The sequence below is a fragment of the Melanerpes formicivorus genome, unplaced genomic scaffold, assembly GCF_026170545.1.
Source record: "Melanerpes formicivorus ecotype bairdi unplaced genomic scaffold, bMelFor1.0.p_v2 SCAF_36, whole genome shotgun sequence".
Classification (NCBI taxonomy): Eukaryota; Metazoa; Chordata; class Aves; order Piciformes; family Picidae; genus Melanerpes; species Melanerpes formicivorus.
Window position 1 is genome coordinate 5337260 of NW_027142388.1, and position 25237 is coordinate 5362496.

General features: G+C 38.7%; 1 protein-coding gene across 6 annotated transcripts in view; it reads right to left on the reverse strand.

The window, feature by feature from the left end:
- Positions 1–383: 383 nt before the first annotated feature.
- The window catches only part of SFSWAP (splicing factor SWAP), a 51306-nt gene continuing 26452 nt past the window's right edge, over positions 384–25237 (reverse strand). For 3 of the 6 annotated variants that reach the window (XM_068157393.1, XM_068157397.1, XM_068157396.1), the window contains 6 exons: positions 17036–17301; positions 10882–11037; positions 9410–9535; positions 4941–5111; positions 4365–4437; positions 384–816 (listed from right to left, as the gene is read on the reverse strand). In XM_068157393.1, the coding sequence (XP_068013494.1) occupies positions 751–816; positions 4365–4437; positions 4941–5111; positions 9410–9535; positions 10882–11037; positions 17036–17301 (858 nt within the window). In that variant the 3' untranslated portion in view covers positions 384–750. The other 3 variants (XM_068157394.1, XM_068157395.1, XM_068157398.1) reach the window with 3 other exon arrangements.

Here is a 25237-nt window from a genome sequence, read left to right on the forward strand (position 1 = left end):
AAATATGTGAAATCAGAAGAATGCTGGGTTTCTGTTCTATGATCACAAAAATACACTCTCTTCTCTGTAGCTAAGTAGAGCAAAAGGCACATTAAGACAAAGGGGCCACTGATCTTTAGTTACTGGCTTCAAAGCATTAGCTCCTCAAATGGAGGTTCAGAGACCTTTCTAAATGATAGAGAGAAAACCGTGTCCCTTGTCCCAGAACGGTTCACTGCAAACAAGCAATCTTAGATTGTTCTGTGCATGAAGTAAGATAAAAAAGTGTTTCTCAGCTTAAGGTGGTCAGGCAGGCTAGACAGAGGGGTTTTTAACAAGCAGAAAGTGAAAAATGAAACCAAACCCACCCCATCTACTCCAAAAGTCAACCCCAAACAATGAAGGACTCCATAAAAACTCTGCCTAATGAAAGATGTCTCCTTCTTTATTATTGTGTAATACTTTCACAGAAACATGGTATTTACAAATATACACATATAGACCGCTGATCATAAAATGTTACTGAAGAATTAGTCAAAAAAATCAATTTACAAAACCCAAAAACTTTCCAAAGATACTCTGGCTGTAAAAGTTTAATGAAACTTCAAGGAGATGCTTCTGTACACAAAGTCAGGTTTTAGCTCCTCGAGTTCTGGGAGTATTAGACACGCTGTGAAACGAGTGAGCCAAGCTCAGCTGTACATTTGAGATGAGGCAGTTTTTTTTATTGTTCTTCTCATAACAGTTGCTTGATGGTCAGTTCAACAGGTCTCAGGAGGCACTCGTGTGTATGTTTTTGGAAGCCGCAAGCATTGCTCTCACTTTGGCCATTAGATCCTATAGAAAGCAAAAGGAAACTGATCAGACATGTCTGGGCTTTGAAGGGAGCTAAAGCATGTGATTGCAAAAACTTGCATGAAAGGGTTGGCTTATGCTCCAGCAACATGGAATACTTAGATTCACATAGATCAACAGATATTAACTGTCCCTAGGCTAAATTAGTGACATAACCTGGACAAAGTTCCTACGACAGCAAGATTGTCTGCAATGGTTTCCTGCTGGTGATAGAGACAAACCCCAAAGGATTAGGATACAGGCATGCTAATCAGCATTGGATATTCTGAGAGAAAGCTAAGAGAAGGGGAAAACAAATCTGGAAAGAAGTTTGCCTGTGGGCAGAGCATCCCTTCAGCTGTAGAAAAAGAGACTGTTTAGGTTTTTCTTAATGCAGAGCAAGAACCAAAGCAAAGGGAACACAGAGATCATGTTGGTTATTTGAGCAAGGAGTTAGAGTCCCTGTTGAGAATAAACAACTTATGCAAAGGAACAAGCTCAAAGTTGTAAACAAATTTTATCTAGTAAGAAGCGGTGGAGTCACCGTCCCTGGAGGTGTTCAAGAGGGGATTGGATGTGGCACTTGATGCCATGATTTAGTAGTCATGAGGTGCTGGGTGACAGGTTGGACTTGATGATCTCTGAGGTCTTTTCCAACCTTACTGATTCTATTCTATGATTCTGCTTTTACTACAATGCTACATAGCCTTCTGCATAAACATTGACAGAGTGGTTTCTACACAACAGAACACAGGAATCAGTCAACTGAAATGGAAAGAAACTATGACTGTACCTTCACCAAAACTGTAATGGACACACAACTACTAACCACTGAGGTTTTAAAAGAGAAAAGAAAAAAAAGGCAATAGCTGGGAATAGAGTTCTAACAATTAATACTTCTTTTGTTTGCTTTGTAAACCTGAACTGAAAATTTACCTAGCACTGGTATTTTCACAGAGTGACTCAAACTGTGGCTAAGCCACATTGCTGTGAAACCAAACAGCAACTCTCAGTCTTGTCTGAGTAACCAGTGGAAACAACATTACAAAAGGAAATGAAATTTCAGGTAAGTGGCATCAACCAATTGGGTTGAAAAAAGAAATAAAAATCACAAAATAGAAAGTAGCTATCAAGAAATGAATTGAAGTTACTTAAAACATTTCTTTACAAATGTAATAAAAATGACTTAAAATCCTGAGTTCCTTTGAAAGCATTTTTCACCTGAAGCTCTCCCAACACTTCATAGGGAAATTCAGTATCATTGTTCCACTTTACAGACAGAAGGATTTGAATGAGAAAACATACTGAATTGGTGAGAGTAAGCCAGCATATTGACAGTCAAATAATCTTACTCATGATTAGGTAAATTAAAAGTTCTTTGGGTCCTTAAGGATAAAATGATGCTAAACCAATCTACACTGGGAAGTATCTTGCAGATTAGATTCACAGAAGTTTCATTGCTCTGCTTTTTCCAAATAGTACCTAAGAAGTGTATTTTAATATGGCAATCTTTCCTCCTCCTACAGCTGCACTTCAAGCAAGCAGACTAGTATTAAACTAGCAAATGCTATGCCATAAGCAATATTTAACCCAAGAAGTGCATGAGCCAACAGCCTCTGTCTGAAAGGTGTTGTGCTTTCAGAGAGGGATGTTTACTTTACTTTGAAGATGATGGTGTAATTCATGTCTTGGTTTTCATAACATGAGCTTCCATGTATTTACCTGGTAGCCCAAGAAGTGCTATGACATTAGTAGTTAATTTTCTTCCTATTTTCCATTTTCCTGAATATTCTTTGGTTTAGGTATCAAAAATGGATCAAATGTGGTATGCAAGGTACTAGTATTACTTCCCAACCTTGACTATTTCCCTAGTGGAAGTAAATCTTTGAACAAAATTAATTTAGAGAAAGAATAATCTCTCCATTGGGGGGAAAAAAAGAAAAGAGAACATAGAAACAACTGTGATTTTATATTTGAAATGTTCAAAAGCATAATGAAGAGCTTTCCTCTTTTAAACTAGGCATATTCAATAGAGAGAAAGTTAAACCTGCACACAGGCTCTAAGAGGATGAGTGGAATAAAAAATTTTAATGATATGATGCAGTGGCTTTTAAAAAAGGAATGGAATTACTTTGACAAAGGTTGGGTATCTTAAAATTGTGTTAAGAGAAGCTGAACCCATTTTGATTATTGCACAGCATGTGGAAGCACATACCCCATCTGCCATGATTCACAGCAGACTTCAATGTATCAACAAAATCATAACAACAGTTCAGAGACATAAACAGCACCAAGGCAAAGATTAAGTGAGCTGAAGATGCTGCTTAATGCAAGGCAAACACTTAACTCCAGTTTGCATGAGGATGTATCTTTCCTCTTCTGCCAACACTACAATCTTAGCCTTTGCCAAGGCATTTCTCTTTCCTTCTTTCTTCCAGGAAACTTAAGAGCACTACATGGTAAGATGGGCTCTCTGTAACACCTACTGTCACTAACTGGGTGACTGTAGCATAAAGTGGACTCTCACATCTTAGCAGTGGAGATACTGCAGCATAATGAATTTAGCTTAGTCTTTAGAGGCTTGATTACACTTGAAAGGGCAGTAGCTAAAGAAGCACCAAAATTGTTTTTCTCATAAGCAGTATCACAGTATAACTAAGGTTGGAAGAGACCGAGGATCATCGAGTCCAACCTATCAACACAGACCTCATAACTAGACCATGGCACCAAGTGCCACGTCCAATCTCCTCTTGAACACCTCCAGGGATGGTGACTCCACCACCCCCCTGGGCAGCACATTCCAATGCCGAATGACTCGCTCGGTGAAGAACTTTCTCCTCACCTCAAGTCTAAACCTCCCCTGGTGCAGCCTGAGACTGTGTCCCCTTGTTCTGGTGCTGGTTGTCTGGGAGAAGAGACCAACCTCTTCCCAGCTACAACCACCTTTCAGGTAGTTGTAGAGGGCAATGAGGTCACCCCTGAGCCTCCTCTTCTCCAGGCTAAACAATCCCAGGGGCAAGCTATGCAGAAGACAATGTGAACAATCCTGAAGAGGCAGAAACTAGTATATAGGGACGAGCTATCCAGCTCTACCTTGGTTTTATTTATCCAAAAGGCCACATGTAGAACTTTCACAGAAGTTGTTGAAGGAAGCCTAACTCAAGAGAGCTGGGGAGCTTGCACAGCCAACAGTCACCAAGAACTGCAATGATGGTGGCATGAATTATGCCAAGCAATAGCAGCAAATGCCTGCTCTGTTACGTTCAGTCTTGCTGGGTGGCCAAGCACAAGGCACCCGTGACTGCCAGAGCAGCATTATTCAGCAGCAAATGCGTGTGAGGCTATCGAATGTATTGGCTCTAGTTTAAAGAACAACTCCCAAGAACAGAACCTCCATTTCACAGCATGACATCATTTGGAAGCAGGTTAAGAATGACAACAAACAAGTCTCTAGATCAGATACAAAGCTCAGAATTGTACACAGTAGTAACAGAAGAAAACAGTATGATGGACACAATTAGGCAAAATACTCTGAACTGGCTTATTCATACCTGAGTGATTTTACTCTGCACTGAAGACACGATTGCTGAAGAGATTTGGCCATCTTTTTCCTGAGAAACTCCCCTAAAAAGGTAAAATTAGAATTAAGAAATTCATAGTGAATGTTTTAAAAATGCATTTCATTCACAATCACAATTCTGGGGTTTACTGTCCAAGTCTCTCATATGTTAATCAACAGTTCTCTCATTCAATGAGAGACCATGATGAGTCACAAGTTAGAAGGGTCACTTCTACAACTGATACAGAGAACCTGAACAACAGCCCAGGAATTTTTAACAGGAATGCTCTAGATTCTGTAGAAATTATTTCATTATGAAGCTCAAAAGTCTACTTCTAAGTGTTATGCCATTTAGTGAGAGCTCCTAGGTTAGCCTTGGGTTTACTCCAGCAGGCAACAGAGACCCAATGTCTTCATTAGACTGATGCATGTCGTGGCATCCTCCCAGTGTCTTCTCTCTTTAATATGCACATGTACAACAAAGAGCTCCTCACCACACAAGTTAGGTCAAAAGACACACAGTAAAGAAGCAGCAGCACTGCAGTGTTATAGTAAAAGCATAGATTACCTGGAGCGTTCCTGACTGGATTCCCTGCTCTCCACAGGAGAGACACTAGCTGAATGTACAGAGTTTTTGTATGTGGATGGTTTGCCTGGGGACATGGATGGTGAAGGAGACCTAGCTTTGGACTTGGTACGTGATCTAGACCGCCTCTTCTTCTTCTTTTCATGGGGACTTCTGTGATAAGAAAATATTTTAACGAAGGATATTTAGAGCAAGATTACACTAGCTCAGCTGAAGTTACTTTTCACATTCCTAAGACTATGTAGCCCTCTTCCACAGGATACTTCTCATACATTCAGCAACATTAGAGTCTTAACCCAATACTTAACCCAATACTGCCCTTCTAAGGTTGTGCAAAATACTTTCTCAGTAGCTCTTTTTAACATATGTTACATTAGAGAACTACTAGTACCCAAGGTTATCACTAGGAATGCTGCTTCATGGGTACCCAGGAATTACTGACCAGCATTTGATAGTCTGAAGGATGGCAATGAAAAGTCATTGGTGATTTGCAGAATAACTTTGCCAGAGGCAAGTTCCTTTCCAAACAACATCAGACATTTGGAATATAATAAGAAATGTAAGAGTCTATATCCCTTACAATTTCCTAGCTCATAAACAAACTATTGAATCAACTATGCAAAAGATCTACAAGGCAAATCCATGCTTCCTTTGTTTGCTTTTTAAAGTAAATTACCCCTTTCCTTGTGATCCAATTTACAAGGCAACAAACTGCAGGCTCAAAATTCTAAACAAGCTCTTGTATACCACTCCAACAAACCCAAACCTAGCAACATGTTTTAAGTGCAAACCATTTATGACTTGGAAATTAGAAACACAAACGTTTGTCACTCTAAGAGCTGGAATAAAGGGCTTGCAGGTAGCTATGCACTCATTATTGACTGAGGGGAAAACAGTGGTAGCCTCCTTCTATGTAATACTAAGCTCAAAGAGAATTCAGTTAGTAATAGACTGGAGATGGAACTAACAAAATCTTTGTATATAGTCAGGAATTTGTATCTGTAGGATTTACACACTAACATTGATATTACTGTAATTAGAATTACTAGAGTAATGCCTTAATTAGAGATAGGCAACACCTCATTGAAGGCATTTCTCTCTAGCATGCACTGATAGAAGTCTGTCCATAACAATGTTGTTGAAGCTTCTGTAACATCTTAAAACATTGTAAAACATGTGAGCCATCTTTCAAGTGTCCCTATATTCACAGAATCATAGAATGGGAGGGGTTGGAAGGCACCTCTGGAAATCAGAGTCCAACCCCCCTGACAAAGCAGGATCACCTAGGGCAGGTCACACAGGAACACATTTAAGTGGGTTTTGAAAGCCTCCAGATGAAGAGACTCCGCAACCTCTCTGGGCAGCCTGTTCCAGTGCTTCGTCACCCTCACAGTAAAGAAGTTTTATTTCATGTTGAGGTGGAACTTCTGTGTTCCAGACTGTGCCCTCTGCCTCTCATCCTATCACATGGCACCACTGTATATGTTAAGAAAATTCCCTCTCAGTCTCATCCAGACTAAACAGCGTCAGGTCACTCAGCCTTTCCAGTCCCTTCATCATCCTTATAGCTCTCCATAGGACTTCTGGTTCCTTTATTTCTTAGGAATTTACTACTTTAAAAGCAGCTATGCTATAATACATTAAACTCCCTTATAGATATTGTGCACATCTGATGCTTAGAATTCATTACACAAATATCTAATTTTTATACAGAATTTAATGTTCTAGATCTAAAATTGCCAAATCCCTTACATTTTTCTTCCATAATTAATCATTAAGCGGCAGGAGAAAAACCTCAGAGCCCTACTGGCCTCTACCATTCCACGACTACAGAAAAAAACATCAGCTACAAAGTTATTCCTTGACTAGCTAATTATGTACTGTAATTGCTCAGTTTCCTAAAACATCATAATGTAATCAAGCTGTAAATGCATTTCACATCTAACTCCCTAAAATCTCAGAAAAGATTCATCATGCAAGAGGAGTATTTTACAGTAAGCCTTCTCAATGTTTTTCATCTCAGATTATAATGAAGAAACATCACAGCAGCTGAAGAAAAGTGTCTATCAGTTTGCTATTTTTAGAACAGTCCATTTGCTAAAACTAGGCTTGTTTTTAAGTATTTTTCTAGGTACAAAAGCTAGCATAAAAGAACTATGCATATTCTCAGTGGAAAGTAATTCAATGCAACTAGATTAAAACACTAATTTGCATGAAACTTCTTTTTTAAAGTGACTATGATGGCACCTGAGAATAGGCAGAAGCAAAAACAATTGTATTTATTCTAAAGTGCACCTTGTTCTACAAGCAGTGAGCTTTCCAAACAAGACAAAGGAAAAGCGCAGCTTCTGAGTTCTTACATTATTTTCTTCTGGAAATACATCTAAATATTTACCAGCAATGCCAGTTACTCAGCAGCATGACTGGTATCAGATTAATGCCCTGAGCAAGTTTAAAACATTACAGCATCTAAAAATTATTTTAATTTTCAACCCTAATGGCACTACTGGATTCTTGAGCTTGCCTGCTTCTTACAGAATCACACAATCACCAAGGTTGGAAGAGACCTCAAAGATCAGCAAGTCCAACCGGTCACCACAGACCTCATGATTAAACCATGACACCAAGTGCCACGTCCAATCCCCTCTTGAACACCTCCAGGGACGGTGACTCCACCACCTCCCTGGGCAGCACATTCCAAATGGCTAACAACTCTCTCAGTGAAGAACTTTCTCCTCACCTTGAGCCTAAACTTCCCCTGGCGCAGCTTGAGACTGTGGTTAATAAAAACTGCACAGCTGACTGCTGCCATGCAAGATTGTAACCTGCTCTCAGGCAAAATACATTGTTCACCCACAGAAAGCCCAAGTCAACTTTTAACAGACCTTGAACCAAATACCTTGCTTCCTTATGCCACTGTGAACAATCTACTCCATAACTGAGGACAAAAACTGGTCCACCACAGCATTCACATATTTACTTGAAAATATAACATGTCAGTCCTAACAGGGCTAAACCAGGAGGCATTCTACAATTAGAGCCTCAAAACATCCTAATCCTTGTTTAACTACCACATTCCTTCCTCAGCCTTCAGGGTTTTACACTTTTTGCACTTACAGCTGTATCTCAATATGTAGTGCTCCATTTTCCTGTTTGAGACCTACGAAAAGTTTACAGTTTCTACCTACATAAATAACACTGTTTAAAGAAGAATTTAGTTAGTTTCACAACTGCCATCATAATTTACCACTTGGCATGACATAGCCCCCAAAATAATTTACAGCTTAAAATGCTGAATGGTCAAACAGCAGATCCACCAAGACTATATTAAAAACAGCCCAGATCTGTGAGAAAAATCCTATTGTGTTTTTATAGGAAGAAAACCATTTTAAGCTTCCAGATCTTTTCTGCTTAACCAAATCTGCATGCTCAACTCCACAGAAGCCTCTATTATCTCGAGTTGATGAATGTGAAAAACGGAATCAGTTAAAGTATACTGACGAAGTTCTCAATTATACACGCCACACATCGACTAATTAGAGGCTGTCAAGAGATGGGAAGTTATCTCAAGAAACAAGAGACGTTTTTAATAAAGTTGGAAGTGATCTCTTTGCTTTTTATTCCACAAGAGATATGGAGAAGCAGGTTAAAGACTAAATCTTCACCGATCTGGTGAGAAAAAAATTCTATGGGCTCAGTTCAGCAACTTAAATGTTTTGGATTTTGTGTATAATTTAGGTGTATTTATACATAGAAGCATGAAAAACCGTTCACCTTCATGCATGTCCAAGGCACAACATGCCACAGAGAATGCTCTGTGAGAGAGAAAACATTTCAAAGCCTTCTGGGCACACACTTTGCAGATGTCTTTTTTTCTGCTTTTGGCAAGCTGAAATAATGGTTAGTATCGTACTTTGATTATATGTTCAGAGCAACTACAAACAAAGTGCTCTCAAAAAAGGCACCTCCTGATTTGTATTTCACATTCCACTCTGCCAGTAAAAAACAGCTAAGTACAAAGCATACTCATTGCTGAACTGGAGTATACCAGTAGGAATAACGTAATACCTCTTTATGATCTTTGTGTAGTGGCCATAGCTTGCACAAGCAGAGCATGAGAAAATGACCCAACAAGAAGGAAATATTTAAAGTCCAAATAAAACCTGAACTCTTGCAGCTAGGAGATAATATCATATTAAAGTTCACTGATTCAACTGCAAATGTAGTGTTCAAACATATACAGGACCGAGGGAAGAACAAGCACTTCTGTTTTGTTTGGGGTTTTGTTTTGTTTTGTTTTTCTCCACAGAAATATTTATCTATTAAAATAAACCTTCAGAACATAAAACTCTTGGTAAGTGCCCACCTAGGGAGTACACAACACATCAGGCAATGTTTCAGGTCTCTTCCAACGCCATGACACATCCTGCTGCAAGACCAGGCACACTTACTTGGAACGTGGGCGTTTCCTGCTATTTCCAGGACTATTACTAATGCGGTAAGCTGTTGGAACACTTCTCTCATCTCTCCGCCTTTCTGGTGTGTGAGCCCTTCTTCGAGGTGACCTTGATCGTGACCTGAGCAGGAAAAAAAATCCAAAAGTTTGCTTTTTTGTCATTTATTCCATTCTTTTTTATTTCAGTGGAATTGTGCTGTCACCAAACGCAAATATAACACCTTTCACATGCCTATTTCATACCCACATGGGCTATCCAGTCTCCAAGACTTGTCAGCTACATAAAAATTTCTTACCTATCCAAGACATTTAGGATGTCATCATCCATTGCTTTTCACTCCCAACTGGGGAGGGTGGGAAAGCCATTATTTTTTGGTATTGTGTGCTAATGTCAACTTCTGTATTAGTAAGCAGAAAAGTCCAGTCACCTTTTTGGCAATAGAGTTTACTAACATTGGTATGCAGAAGTCCAATTTGGCTTCATGCCTGGGATTGTCAGGCCCAACCTTGACTTCTCAAATTAGTGGTACGTTTTTAGAACTTCTGTGTCACAGGGATAAATACAAGTTTTTTGTTTTCAGCCTTCCAACACTGACAAGTCCAGGAAATTTTGTCCCTGATGTTGCAGAATAATCCTAGCAGAGACAATATTTTCACCTGTGCGAGTGACCAACAACCCATGATCGGTGTTGTTTGGCACTAGCACTTCAACTTGAGGTATTGTCCCTAGAGAAGGGAGAAAGAGATCAAGAGGGAAAAAAGAAAGCATGCCCAGTTAAGATCAGAGAAAAACTCCAGAACTTAATTATTTTTCTCTATGATTTGGAATTAAGTGGATGTACAAGTAAAACCTGAGTATTTCTTAGTAACAAAATAACTGGAATGAGAAAAGTTCTAAGAGAAGGAAGGAAGAGGGGGGAAGATGGAGAAAAGGGCAATTCAGGGATCCAGCTTGGAAAAAAGGAAAGAAAAAACACAAACCCCAAATCCACCCAAAATTCCTGATAGTAAGTTAGTATTGTTCTCGCTAAAAGATATAGTTCTATTAATTTTACTTCTATTTGCTTATTTAAAGTCTGCCTTTCTTTTATTTAGTCATTCCATATACACCAAACACTCATGCTTTGAAAACACCTAATATTCTGTGACTAAAAGGCAAGCCATTTGTGATAACACTGATCCTCTCCAGATTCACGCACACACGCTATATATATGTATATAATACACACACACACACTCTCCTGAGTCATTTCTCTTACACCTACAACAAGAAATAGCAATTGAAAATGCAAAAAAAAAACAACAAGGAAAAAAAAAAAAGGAAAAAAAAAGTAATGCACTGGCAGTAAAGTGCTGCAAATTAACTGCCTTGTCACTTAGAAATCTGATCTTTACCAGGCCATTCAGAAAGATTAAAAAAAGGAAAAAAAAACCAACAGATTATAAAGTTTGGGGTCAGTCAGACACCTTGACATTTTACCAGGATTTCCCTCTAAAGAGCTCCAGCAGTCAAATCTTTTCGTGGTCGAAGTTGCCTGATAATTTTCCCGCTCTGTTGCTGCTGCCATTGATGAGTTGCTCAGACTCGGCTCCATGCTCAGTGTCCCTGTGGATGCTGTGAGTCTGTGATACGGAGGCACACACTTCACATTCAGAATAACATCTCCTAGTTTTGGTATTAACTAGAATCTTGAAAAGGCTCAGTCCCTTAACCAAAAGCTGAACTTTAGTAAAACATGCCTATATGGACCAGCCTAAAAAAAGTCCAAACAATCAGAAAGAAAAGGCATTAGCTTAATTTTCATGAATTTACTTTAGTGGTTCTACAACATTCTTTCAATCACCAAGTGTTAAGAACTTTGGCCATTAGATTCCAACAATTAAAACCAGCTCAACACTTTTACTGCAACACATCAATTATTCCACTAGACTGTCATTTCAAAAGCCACTCTATTCCTTCAGAGTCAGTATCATTTGTATTTAGTAGGGCCCCCAAAGTTCAAAGGGTTACCAAGTTTGGCATGTTTCATCAGAAGATAGGAATTAAAATATGTGAACAGACATTGCCTCAACAATAAGAAAATCAGTTCAGAAGGAGAAAAGCAAGCTTTTTTTTATGAAGAACATCTGCTTCTAAGTCTCTTAGCATTGAGGCAAAAAGTCTCACACATACATACACACAGGTGTACTCTATCCAAAGTAACCTGTTAACGAAGTACGCACTACTATTTACACCTTGGTAATGATGTGGCTTATTACTGCTCTATTACTCAACAATATTAACAACAATAAAAAAATCAGTACCAAAGAGAAGTTTAGACTTTCCATCTCTAGATCAAAATGAACATTCAAATTCCATCTAACCAAATCACTACATCACCTGGTACGTAATGAGTACCTCTGTTTCCTTTCCTCTCTTCTCACACACACACAAAAACCACACTCACGTGCCAATACATCATTAGCTTAGATCATGTACTATGGAAATCTATTGTTAGAAACCATAGATTTAGATGCACATTGTCATTATTTACACTTACTGCCAACCAGCTGTGAAACCTAACTTCTCAGCTAGAACAAGGATGTTGAAAACCCCCAGTGACTGACAACCTGCACTTCTTTAAAAGCACCACTGCCAGGGACATTTCACACCATACTTTGTGATGGTGCCTTGAAGAAGATGAAAACAAAGACACTGATGAAACATTTACTACAGATGACCAAAAGGTACCAAAGGCTGTTTGTTTTCCAAGACAGATTTAACAAACGTGCCCCGTCTTGACAGCGACTGTTTATTACATACGACTATTTGTCTGTTTGAGACTAACAACTCCAAAGCAATCCATGCTGCAATACCTTACAGCACTTTTGGACACGGTTTACTGTTTCCATGACTCTTGCTTAGCTTTAAATCATCATGCTGGTCTAGAATTAAAACTGTACACCACCAGGAGCTCTGTGGGGCTAATGCTGGTACAGAAGTTTTGTTCCAGAACGTAACATGCATTTATGTGGAGAACTGCTGTTAGCACACCACAGCACAGTTAAGCCGAGATATACGGGCTCCTTACATAGCTACAACTTTTGTTAAGTGGCTTCTATAAAAGAGGATTTGGTTGTGCTACTCAGAAAAATGAACATCCAAAGACGAGTTTTAAATATGCAGAGTCTCCAGACCTCTGATAATGCAAAAATAAATGATAAGCAAGTGACACAAACCAGTACAGAGAAGCGTATTGCAAAGTTCACCTGCAGGATTTGTAAGCACAATATGCATTTTGGAAAAAAGAATTGTTTAAAATAGAGAAACCATAAAGAAAGAGCTTGAAAAGCATGCTGATCATCACTTGAATACAGAGCAAAGAAGGTTACTGCAAACATCTGTTTAACTTCTCTTGTCATGTCTCATTCCTTATTAACTTGTCATAGTAACTCATACAGTAAAGGTTATTTTTTAATCTTACTCTTTCAAACAACTTTGTGCCATTTAGTAGCTACTCAAAGTGTTTTTAAGCAGAAGCTCAAGCAGTGTCTATATGGAATCCTTACAAATTCTAAGCCTGTAAGACTGCTTCCCAAAGACAGGGCATGCATTCGGAGGCCATTATTAAACTTCAGAGATTACAAATCATTATCTTCTAAATGCAATACAGTCTAACAAAAGAATTATGAAATAAGCATTGCTCCTCCTTTGCTGTCACACTTCATTTAAATACTAAAATAACTTCCAATCCAAAATGCTTAATTTTCTTTGTGCAGATACTTCAAACCAAATAAGCTACTCTCTAAAAAAAAAAAAAAGTGATGAAGGTTTGTTTATTAAGAAAAGATCTTTTTTCCTATGCTAAATTATTTAACAGGAAGTGAAGAAAAAGAAAATTCCAGCTGCTTTCAGTCCACTCAAGGTAAAAATCAGAGAATCAGAATGGTTTCAGCTGGGAAAGACTCCCAAGATCATACAGAAATAATAAAGTATTAAAACTCCCTGACTTTATATTGAAATTTGTAGGTTAGAATGTGCATTGTGAACAGAACAAAACAAGGCAGCAAAACCTCCAACATACATTAGACTGAGATACTGAAATTTAAAAAACCACTCAAAGTTGAGATGTTCCAGGATAACTTAGCCCTGATATCCACATGAGAAAAGCTATCCCTAAGTGCCATCCACTTGACACAAGGTGAACCTCTACAAACTTTTCACACTTCATCTTCACATATCTACTCATTACAGTAAGCTGTAATATCCAACAATTGGGGAATCTAGGAAAAAACAAAGTTGTCCTGGGTGAAGCAGTGGCAAAGCTGCAAGGCAAAGAGATGTGAGAGGTGCCACGTTTTGGATGAGACAATGTATGGACATAACTCTCTCAGAATCAACAGTACATGTATAAACACACTTTTAAAAGAAAGAAAACCAGTCATAGCTTCTAGCTAGGCAACATGTGCCTTCTTTCTGCAATTACTAAAACATTATTTTTCTCTAAACAGCTGAAAGACAAAACACATCAGTATCTGACTGGGTTATGAATCAGCCTACTACTCTTGATTACCCTGCAAATTGTCTGTTTTCAGGAGCAAGAGCTTTAATTTGGGAAATACAGAGAGCATGTTACGACATAGGAAACGCTTCCAATAAAACAAACCTTCAGTCACCACCATTTCTTGCATGATGGACCCTAATTTAAAAGGTTCAGCTAGAAAAGACTTCAAGAAGTAAGATTACTCAATATTCTCCAAACTATAATTCTTGATACAGAAACTTCCCACAGAGCAGTGTTCATAATTAACTGTATTAACTACCTTTCCCACTGAGACACCGTGAAAAAGTTTCTAGTCTCTCTGTTATCAATTTGAATCCATTACTTATTGTCCAAATTCCGAGGACTGAAGAAGTCCTTCCCTCTTTTATGAAGTACATGAAGACTCATTTTGTCTTCCTTTAATCTTCCCAGTCATTCCAACTCTTCTTTTTCACTTCTAACAGTTTTTGATGATTCCATCTAAACTTCCTCCAGCTGGTCTAATTCATGCTACAAGATGCACAAAACTGGAAACAGTACTCTAGCTGACGCCAAACAGAACAGCATCTTCCAGATGAGGAGACAACTTGATGCATCCTGCATAAGGCTTGGTTGTCTTTACTGATTACATTAAAGTAAATCAATACAGTCACTATATTAAGCATCAGATGCAGGAGAAATGTATTCAGTACAGTCAAATTAGAAGAGGTCCTTGGGCAGATTTTAAGACTTAGCCACGTTCTTGTGAAATGCTAAAGACAGGAAGGTACATTCAGATTTCTAACAGGTCTCCCACCTGATATAATTGCCACAAAAAGCATTTCACACAGCCTGCAAAGAGCTCAGAGGGAATGGGCACCCACCCAGCACTGACGATACTGCACTCAGTTCCCAGAAACAGCTGATTTCTGAGTGGGAGAGAAGCCGTACTGAGCCCTTTGCTTCAACCGGTACTCACAAAACAAAACCACATGCTGAATGGAAAGCCCTTTCCTCTTCAGCTCTAAGTTCTGTCACCTTTTATAATATGCAAAATGTTTTCAGTGCAAGATGAGATACAGTTGTTCTGAAAAACTTTTGGCCTTCTCCGGCTGTAGAATTCAACAGATAACCTAAGAAATATCCACCCAGATTTAATCAGGTGTTGTACTGATTCATCGTATTAAGGCTTTTTTGTCTCTGTTACTTGGTTTGTGCCCAGAGGCAAGCTCAAGATGACACACATGGATTAGTTCCAGTACATTAAACATTCATAGTGTTTTTTGTGTAATTTCTCCACCAGCTGAACTATGGTCACCAAAAAACCCCAACCCAACCCTAGTAAGACTACCCACTGTGTATGTGGTAGACTTCAGTACGCTGCTGTCTTTTCACAGGCGGAATCAAATGTAGACCAGTTTGTGGGAGCATTCAAGCCTCTAATAAAGTTTGCTCAGCTATCTCACTGAAGTCACCAAAGACCTATCCTAGCATTTATCAAACTGAACTGTAAGTTCCCATTAATGTGGTTACTGCCTGATGCAAACTCATGCAACATGCAGGATTATCTTTATCCTACTGAGCAGCACATCCAAGTACTGGTAAGGACCTTTTTGGATGTCTCCTTGTCCTTTTCAAGGTACCACAGAGGATGATTTAAATTTGTTTTAGTATTACTATCATGTTTCTCCTTGGGTTTACCATATATCATTAATATCATGGATAAATATATGCAATGTAGCTTGGATGAAGTGACATGGGAGGCTCAGGTGAAGTAAGGCTTGAAAGGGAGATGAAAAGATGAGTGATTCACCTGAGGAGGCCTTTCCCCAAGATACCCCTAACTCTGAGGCAACTTGCATTCTCTTCTTTAAGAAGGAAAGCTTCACCCAGAATCATTCTCTTTACATGCTGGTAAGCACAGAAAAGGAATGGCACACATTATTTTGGAACGTGCCTTATACACAGATTCTCATGACCATCTATTGTCAAAAGCAGGCAGGTAAGCAACATTTCCAACTGATCCTTTTAGCCTGAGTTAGGTGCAGTATCGTGCATCCCTGAATAGTAGAGATGTCTTCAGCAAAGTTTAACCTTAAACATGTAGTATAAAATCAAAAGTTGTAATGTGTTAACACTTCATCATATTAGTGTAGTTAGACACTTTGTTAAACAAACAAAAAAAAATGCACAAAGAAATGTAAGATGAGAAGTTTTGTCACACCATAGAGGGCTGGAGGCTGTTTGCTCAGGAAGAAGCATGTGTCATAGACATGGCCACAAAAACAAAGGAATGCATGATTTTGCATGCAGCACACACAAATAGCTGTGGTAGTATTGATATGCACCATTTGTTTGAACTACAAGCTACTGAAACACTGTTCTGTAGCGGGATCCAGGGAATGTAACCTCAACAACAGGTCCTTCCTACTGTCCACAGCAGCTGCTCTGTGACAGGGGATTTGCATGAGACAAATTTTCATGCCTAGATCAAAATGTCTCAAATGTAATTAACAGTATCTATATAATACAAAATATATTAACTTATAATGGGATAGCTAATAGCAAATTTAATCTCTTTAATGATTAAATATAGAGTTAACTGCACTGGGCTACATGCTCCTATGGTTTCTCTTCCTCATCAACTATGTTTGCACCCTTCTTGGATTCCTGTTATATCTCTCCTGTCATTCATCCATCATATTGTTTTTCAAATGCCACCCAGATGCTTCCTTTCCTTCTGAGCTTTACTATTCTCTGCTTTTATTCCTTATCTTGTTTGTTAACTTTGCTCCACCGCAGACAAGGACTTACTAGCAAATTCTCTTCCTGCTATAATTGTGTTCCCACATACTATCACCAGGTCTTTCACAGACCAGAGTGGAAAAAAGCACTTACTGGTACACATTCTGCACTATGTAAGTAGAAATTAATGATTCATTATTTCATTAAAACTATTTTCAAAGACCTTCCACATTCAATGGTATTTACTGTCTTCAAGGCGACTATACTCTTTGTAATGGCTATGAAGATGCTTCTGTAATGGAAAAAGTGCAAAAATGTTTTAAGTGTTAGTCCACACAGAACTCTTAAAGAATATGTTTGGTTTCCAAACCCACCTTGAATGCCTGACAGTTCTATAAGCAGTGGGAAGTGAGTGCTTTGCTTTTGAATGTGATCTAGATCTGGTCTTTGATGATGAATGATACTTGAATGGTGATCGAGATCTTGTCCGAGATCTTTTCTTGTGTTTTTTCCTTTTCTTTTCTTTTTCTTCATCCCTAGGAGGGTCTCTGCTTTTGCTTGAAGGCCTTTCTGCTTGTTTAACTTCTAAGCTGGGTAAATTCCTGACAGCAGTCACAGGACAAGGTATACTATTGACAGTCTGAAATCAAAAGGTAAAGAACAGCGTTCAGTTTTTTAAAGTTGCATGCACATTTTTAATTTGAGAAAGTAATGTCAGCACGGACAACACATAAGCACCTCAAGTCCTTCACACTGAACAGAGGGCTACATCTGCTCTTGTGTAGGCCACATACATGCACATTCTGCCAAAGAAGGTATCCTGCTTGGTAGCCTTGCCAACATATAATACAGACGTTGCAGAAAAGCTGGTACAACAGTAAGGAAAATAGTAACTAACAACTACCTTACACTTTTTGACTCATGAAAGTGTGTGAGAAATACATCCGTCTTAAGAAAGTCATTGTTAGATCAATAATAATCTAACCTCCTGTGAATGCTTTAAAAAACACCTCACAGTGCTGCATCAGTATTATGCAAATTGTGCTTAAGTCAGGCTGACATCTTCAAAAACAAGCATCTAGAAGTATCATAATATCATAGTTTCATTCAGGGTTGGAAGGGACCACAAGGATCATCTAGTTCCAACCCCCCTGCCATGGGCAGGGACACCCCACACTACATCAGGCTGGCCAGAGCCTCATCCAGCCTGCTCTTAAACACCTCCAGGGACGGGGCCTCGACCACCTCCCTGGACAACCCATTCCAGGGCTTCACCACTCTCATGGTGAAGAACCTCCTCCTCATATCTAGCCTGAATCTCCCCACCTCCAGCTTCATTCCATTCCCCCTAGTCCTATCACTACCTGAGATCCTGAAAAGTCCTTCCCCAGCCTTCCTGTAGGCCCCCTTCAGATACTGGAAGGCAACAATTAGGTCACCTTGGAGCCTTCTCTTCTGCAGACTGAACAGCCCCAACTCCTTCAGTCTGTCCTCATAGGAGAGGTGCTCCAGCCCTCTGATCATCCTTCTGGCCCTTCCCTGGACACGTTCCAGCACCTCCACATCCCTCTTGTAATAGGGGCTCCAGAACTGGACCATACAGCTCCCCAAAGGTATATATGCAAGTCAGGATATGCATGCCAAGACTGCCAGCTTAACTAGGGCATCGTTCTGAAGTTCTCATCTTTAGTTGTTAGAAGAGATGTGTTCTTAAAAAAAAAATGGGTACCATCAGATATATTTTCATCTATTTATCCCCTTTTACTTAAAAAAGGATAAACCTGAAAATACAATTAGGAACTACTGACATTCCAACTTAAGTTTTAGTGTCACTCTCATCCCTGAACTGTTGCGTTTCGATTACAGCCTCAAGGAAAACACCTTGGTGTTGATACAAATTATTTATTCACTTTGCAGAAATAAATGTTTGGCACGTAAAGGGTTTGAAAAAAAAGTCTAAAAAATCACAAAAATTGTTAATCTCAGAGAACAGGTCCATGCAGAATTCATGCTCAGTGAGTAGTGCTTGCTGCAGTCAGTTAAGCAAAACATACCATACTCCACAAAATTTTCAAATTATCAGCTCGTACCTGAGAGAATTCTGCTCAATATCCTGTTTAGAACAATTCAAGTCAGGCACTATAGATACGATCCTCCTTTCAAAGCCTGTCATTCCCCCAGCTGCCATTTCAAGGCAACTGGAGAAATCAACTTTCCCTCTGCCATAATTTCTGCTCCACCTGGTCTGACACTTTCACCGTTTGATACAAGGATGCTCACCGTGATCAGAATAAAAAGTAACACGTTAAAATCTGAAATAACCAAATTAGAAACAGGTGGATCTTTTCCTGCCTTTTTACCTTTCTCCTACTGTCGATGGCAAGGCAATAGCTGACCACATTTGAATAATTGGAAATCCAGCTCAGCTTCAAGTTAGAGCCTCACAACACTTTTCTGAGCTTTAACTGATAATTGCTATCACAACATTTGCAAAAATGGCAATAAAGCAGGCCTAAAACAGTCTGCTTCAATGACTGCAAACATTTTACAGCATGATCATTCCATGGGTTTACCACTAACTTCACAATCTGTGTGTAATTGCAGACACCTTATTTCCAAACTTCAATTTCCTAAGAGACCACCACAGTCAACTTTTGTTGCTTGACAATAATATTCATCTCTTTGCACAGCATCTTAGTCTCCACTTTGAACATTGCACTATTGAATATGTAATAGACCAGTTCTCCTTGAAATAGACACCTCTGATAGCTTGAAAAGAAATAGCTGTAGGCAAAATAGAGTAGAGGAAAACAGAGAGCAAAGAAAAAAACCAAGGGTTTTCAGTGCCCGAGTTCATTTAGCCACACAAAACACAAGCTATCACACCACTGCCAAAAAAGAAATTAATGAATAAATGTGACATTTACTTTTAGCTCACTTGCAGTGATTCTCTCAGCAATCAGAACTAACAAACCCACAGTGATAAGCCCCTCTGTGTATCTACCAAGAGCACAAGATGCTGAAACCATGAGCTCTCCTTGACTTTCAGGATGCTTAAACTACAGAGTTTACTACAGAGCGCTGTCCAAACACCTCTGGGAGAAGCACAGATGAAGGCTGGCTGGCTGTAGATTCACATACCACTGATTCAGGTTACTGATGAATTACAATGTTCAGAAGGCCACACAGAGGTTAACTGTAGCTACCCCCAGATGAACATACATGTTCTGAAGTTCAAGACAACAGGGAGAGGTCACCTACCTATCCAAACCTACATAACACACCACTGGGACCAGGCACTCAAGTGACAGTTTTCAGGTTGCAGTGAAATCATCAGCTGTGGATAAATGTCCCAGTTTCCTCAGTGGCAAATCTGGTTGCCTCCAAGATAAAAGTCACCAGCAAAATGACTTGATTCATCATCAGAGCAGAACACAGAGCTCAGTGACAGAGCTTAATTCACATCACCAATTTGCCAGGCCACAAGGAAAATTACTAGGTGTAGAAATAATGCTATTGATTAAAAATATTCACAAACTGCCTCAGTGGGTGGAAAAGAGTTTGTGTCTGCACTAGTGAAAAGTGATCCAGGCAAACTAAGGTAATAGAAACTAAAATTGGCGGCATAAGCCAAGAACAAGTATCTAAGCTAGAACCAACAGTGGGAGATTAAGAAACACTCCCAAAAGGCAGAAACACTCTTACTGACCATGCTCTACCAGAAAACTGCTTTGGAGAACAGGGGCAACAAACTGGTTATCTGATGAATTTTATTATGCATCTTAAGGGATGGGAGATCTGTATTTTTGAGAACTCTTCTTAGAAGTTACCCTGCAAAGATTCAGACAGCATTCACTGAATCTCACTTCATCCATTTTGGATAATAGCACATTTTTTTGGGTCCTTACTAAACACTATGGTGTCAGACAATACCACTGGTAGCTGCTCTTCAGCATTTTATTTGCATGACTGAAGAAAATGTGACTAAAATAACACTTCCTACAGTAAACACTTGCTGCAAAAAAAAAATAATAAATGTGTTTCAGAGACACCTTTCTGGAGAACAGATGATTCAAAAACTTGTTTAGCAGGAATAGGTTAGGAAAGAGCTCTGTATCAGGAAGAATTGATAGCTCTATGAGAACAAACCAAACACTTCAGTAGATTGCAAGACATTTGCATATTTGCAGTATTCCTAAGACCAGAACACATATTTGTTCTTCTGGGGTTACACTACTTAATCAACACACAAAGCCAACGCTAGAAATGAACCAAAAGGTTCTTATTGCAACAGAAAAAACTCTAGCACTGTTCATGGTACAAACAAAAGAACCGGTAAAGAACATTATAAATACACTTCTACAACTGACTAATATTTCTTCTACTCTGAACAGCTGAATTTGGCAGCAATTTAAATCCTATGTTAGATCAAAATTGGAAAGAGTGAAGAATGCCAGAACTGTGAAGAGTTAATCAACAATTCTTTTACTTCATCAAAATCTCAAAAGACTCCAGATTCTTTTCTCCCACTGAAAGTTCCCTAAAGCTTACAGTGAAATATTTCCTGACTGAGAATGAATACACAACTCTTCAGTAGCAACAGAAGTGTATGATTGCTGTGCAACAAAGTGAGCAGTTACTGCTTCTAGAACAGTCTTCAGCCCTTGCCTCAATAAACTGGCCCAACATGATAAACATTTCCTTTAGAATAGGTCCCTATAGAATTAATAAATATTTACTACTCAGACTCCACAGCTTGATCAGAGTTTAGCTGCTGCACTAAAATGTGAACAGGACACTGACCGTGAAAGGTTCTTCAGAGTCAGAATTCTGCATTCTCAGTCTGCTTGTTGTATGGATCAACAAACCTTTCTATCTTGAGTACTTTGAAGACTAAAATCAAGGAACATTCTTAGCTCCCTCACCTATCTTAAATAATATGGCAGTTACTGATGCTTACTTATTTCCTCCTCCTGCTAAATAGTAATTGAAAAGTATTTATGGTACGAGGAATTACAGCTCATGTAGTTTTTGACAGTAGGGTTCTTGCAATAAAGAGCGTTCCAAATGCCAGCAAGCTATCCAGCCCCCAAATGCCACATTAGTATGTGACATTTTGGTTTATGTTGTTATCTGTCCTTTTGAAAAGGCAAGATAAGGGAAATTTACAAACTCCTTCCCTCTCATGCTAAACATGAGATCTAGATACCTGCATTTTGAAAAAAGAAGAAAGTAAACCATGAAGGGCCCTGAATTATTCCAAAGCATTTTTTTCTTTAAATACTTCTTGGATAGTCTTCATCAGACAACTACATTTTGTTCACAAATGAACATTAAGAAAATATGCCAACAGAAAACTATGCTATACATCATTACCTCAAAGAGGCATGCAGCAATATCCACAGCCTACTGGTGAAATGAGTAGGATCAACTCTAGCAGCAAGTATAAAAGATGTCCATTATCCACAGCTGTTGATAACCCTGTTATGCTTGGCAAAACTTGAATAGCATCATCTTTTTAAGCAGTGCATGCTTCTATTTCACCCGTAAACAGACTCTTTTCACAGGAATAAAAATAATTGCTACATACAGGACAAAAGTAAGGACAAGCCATCTAAAGAAACAAATGATAAAACAGGACTTCAAAACAGGGAAGATGAAAGAGACAAAAGAAGTTTTGCTTTGTGCTATAGAATCTTTATATTCTAAGGCACAACAGAAGATGACATTTGGGACAAGCCATTAAAATAGAGTTCCTTTCGAAAATAGAGTTACTTTCAAATCATGTGCTTGTCTGGTTCTGCAGCATTATGATTGTGTATTCCTCTCCTTGTTTAAATTGGATACTAAGGTTTATACAGGTAACTGTTTGGCTGTACCCAGCTGTCTTTCACATGCTTATCACAGTAGTATCACCCCTGAAGCATTTCTGACACAGGATAAAATATGAGATTAGCAGAATAATCCGCATTAGAAATCCATCGGATACACTATTATGCCTTGTAGACAAAAATTGGATGGTATGACACTTGCAGAACACCTGTCACCACATCAAGTAAGTTCTCTGAGTAAGTTAAATACACTGTGCAACTGTTGGCCACTGAGCCATGCTAATTTTCTTCTGTTGAGGCTTGGCTGCATACATATGGAGAACCATGGCTCCAAAAGACACTATTTTCTCTTTGTCAACCTTTTGCTCCCAGATGCACCTAACAACAATGCTGCTCAGATGGATAATCAAAAGTTTTTATGTGGCACACTTGGAGACAAGCAGTATTTTTAACCCCTGGAAAAGGTGGCAAAAATGGAACAGGCTTTATATACTAAGTGTACTGTACCACAGCCTACTCCCAAAGGTAATGTATTCAGAATTCAACCCATGCCAAGAGCCAGCACATTTGCTTTATTAACTGGGGGGGGGGAGGGAAGGAAGAAAAAAAGAAATAATTCAAACCTACCATCTTAAAATGAGCTCTCCCAATGTCTAATCTACTTAATTCAGGTTTTAGTAAACAAATACAGGAATGTGAAGAACTAGCCTTCATTCTACTTTATATAAAAATACCTACTTAATTAAAAAACTTAAAATATATTCTAATCATTCTGGAATGAAGTCTGAATTTCAGATTATGAAGTACCTTGCTTCATATGTTTAAAAATGAGGAAAACACTTTAATGCAGCACTTTATATGCCCTGCATGTCTAGAAGAACAGCAGCTGTTAAAACTACAGGTCATGTGCTGCTGTAGGACAAAGGCTGCATGTTCACTCCGGAATGCAACTTCTCCACTGACACTATCTGATGGATGAGCTGGTGTGATCCTCTTGTTAAAAAAATGTCCATGTGAATTATATACATAAACACAAGAAATGAGTTGCCACCCAGTTACTGTTCACCCATGTCCTGCCAAAGGGCAGAGACTTCACTTGCTACATCACTGCTACTTCAAGCTGATCAGTTTTTGGAAACTGAGCTAAGTTACATCTTTTCCAAGCAGTGGTTTGAGGAAACACCACCACAACTGTAGCACTGTAAAGCATGCAAGAACAGTGAGGAGCAATTTGTGAAAAGCTCTGCTGCTTCATTGCTCAAGCTCATTTCCCAGCCTTTTGCTCCTCTTGCTTGATTGCACTTTAAGGAAAACCAGGAAAACCACCTATAACAAATCATTCGGCTATGGGAAAACTAGATCTGACTATTTTTAAGATTCAGCTGAAGCCAAAATAAAAAAGCTTGGTAGTGCTATATCCTGTGGTATTGACTGTACTCTTTGAGCAGTTAGTAGAATCAATTTTGTTCAAAGCTTAAGGTATATTCAGTACCAGCATTTCTTTCAAGAAATACTGGGTATCAGGAAAATCTGACAGAGGTCAAAAAAGCTTTGCTCATTTAATGCATTTCTACACAGTGTGATAAGCAGGTTTTCAGCACAAATGTACACTGTGCATACACATAAATAGCACTTCTAGCTTTTATACAGTTATTAAGCAGGGGCAGTCTTATGGAAATTATGCACCTCCTATAGACATTTTGAACTCCTCTTCATGCTCAGTCATTACACACCTCAATCATGACTCCATCTTTTGAGACACATTTTAAGCTACAAAAATCATTCCGCTGCCTTAACTCAACAACCACTGCATATCAATCTGTGCTTCCTGGAGTCCTTATTAGATGCTTCTACCCTCAAAATGGGAAATGAAACAGGTTAAGTGATGTTTTTGGTGGTCTTAAATATTTAGTATATTTAATTTTCTGAAACCTCCCCAGTTAGTTCCACTGACCAAACTACAAAACTAATTTTACATCACTCTCTCTCCCTTTTTCTATATATGTATTTCTTTAAAATACAGCCACTGCAGTTACTTCTGGTCACTCTCTGCCCTCAGTGTTTTCAAAATCATCTTTCTGTTTCAAAACATGACTGAAAAGGTTTTACAACTCCCTGTGCTACATGTTTATTTATACACTGATTTAGACATCAGGATGCAGCTTACAGGATTCTCAGTGTATATAAACCAGAGGTTAACAAATCCACAATATGATTTCACTTATCTTTTTCTAGTGTAAGTTCTTCAGTCAAATGGGCTGTTACTGACAGGCAAACCAGGCAAGGAGAGCAAAGGGCAGCTCATGAATTTAAATGAATGTAGAAGGAAGCTTTCTCAAATAAGGCAAATGGAAAAGACAAGAGCTTGAAAAACTTTCACCTTTCAAAATAAACTTTTACAGACAAATATATACATAAACCCATATATGTATCTGTATCAACATATATGAGCATGCCAATAAGGAAACCACACTTTGGAGGATTATTACTTCCAAAGACACAATGGCATTTTAGACTGTTCATTAACACAGTACTAGCACTCTAAGCATAAGATTCAACTTCATCTCAAAAAGTGAGGTCACACCAGCAACACTTCAATATATACATCTGAAACTGTAAATAAGTCCTTTTATAAAGAATGCATCTCCATACAATCTCTATTGTGAGAAAAAGATGTTCCTTGTCTTAAACTGTATGTATGTGGGAAAAGGAAAAAGAAACTTTCAGCAAACCAGTTCACTGAGA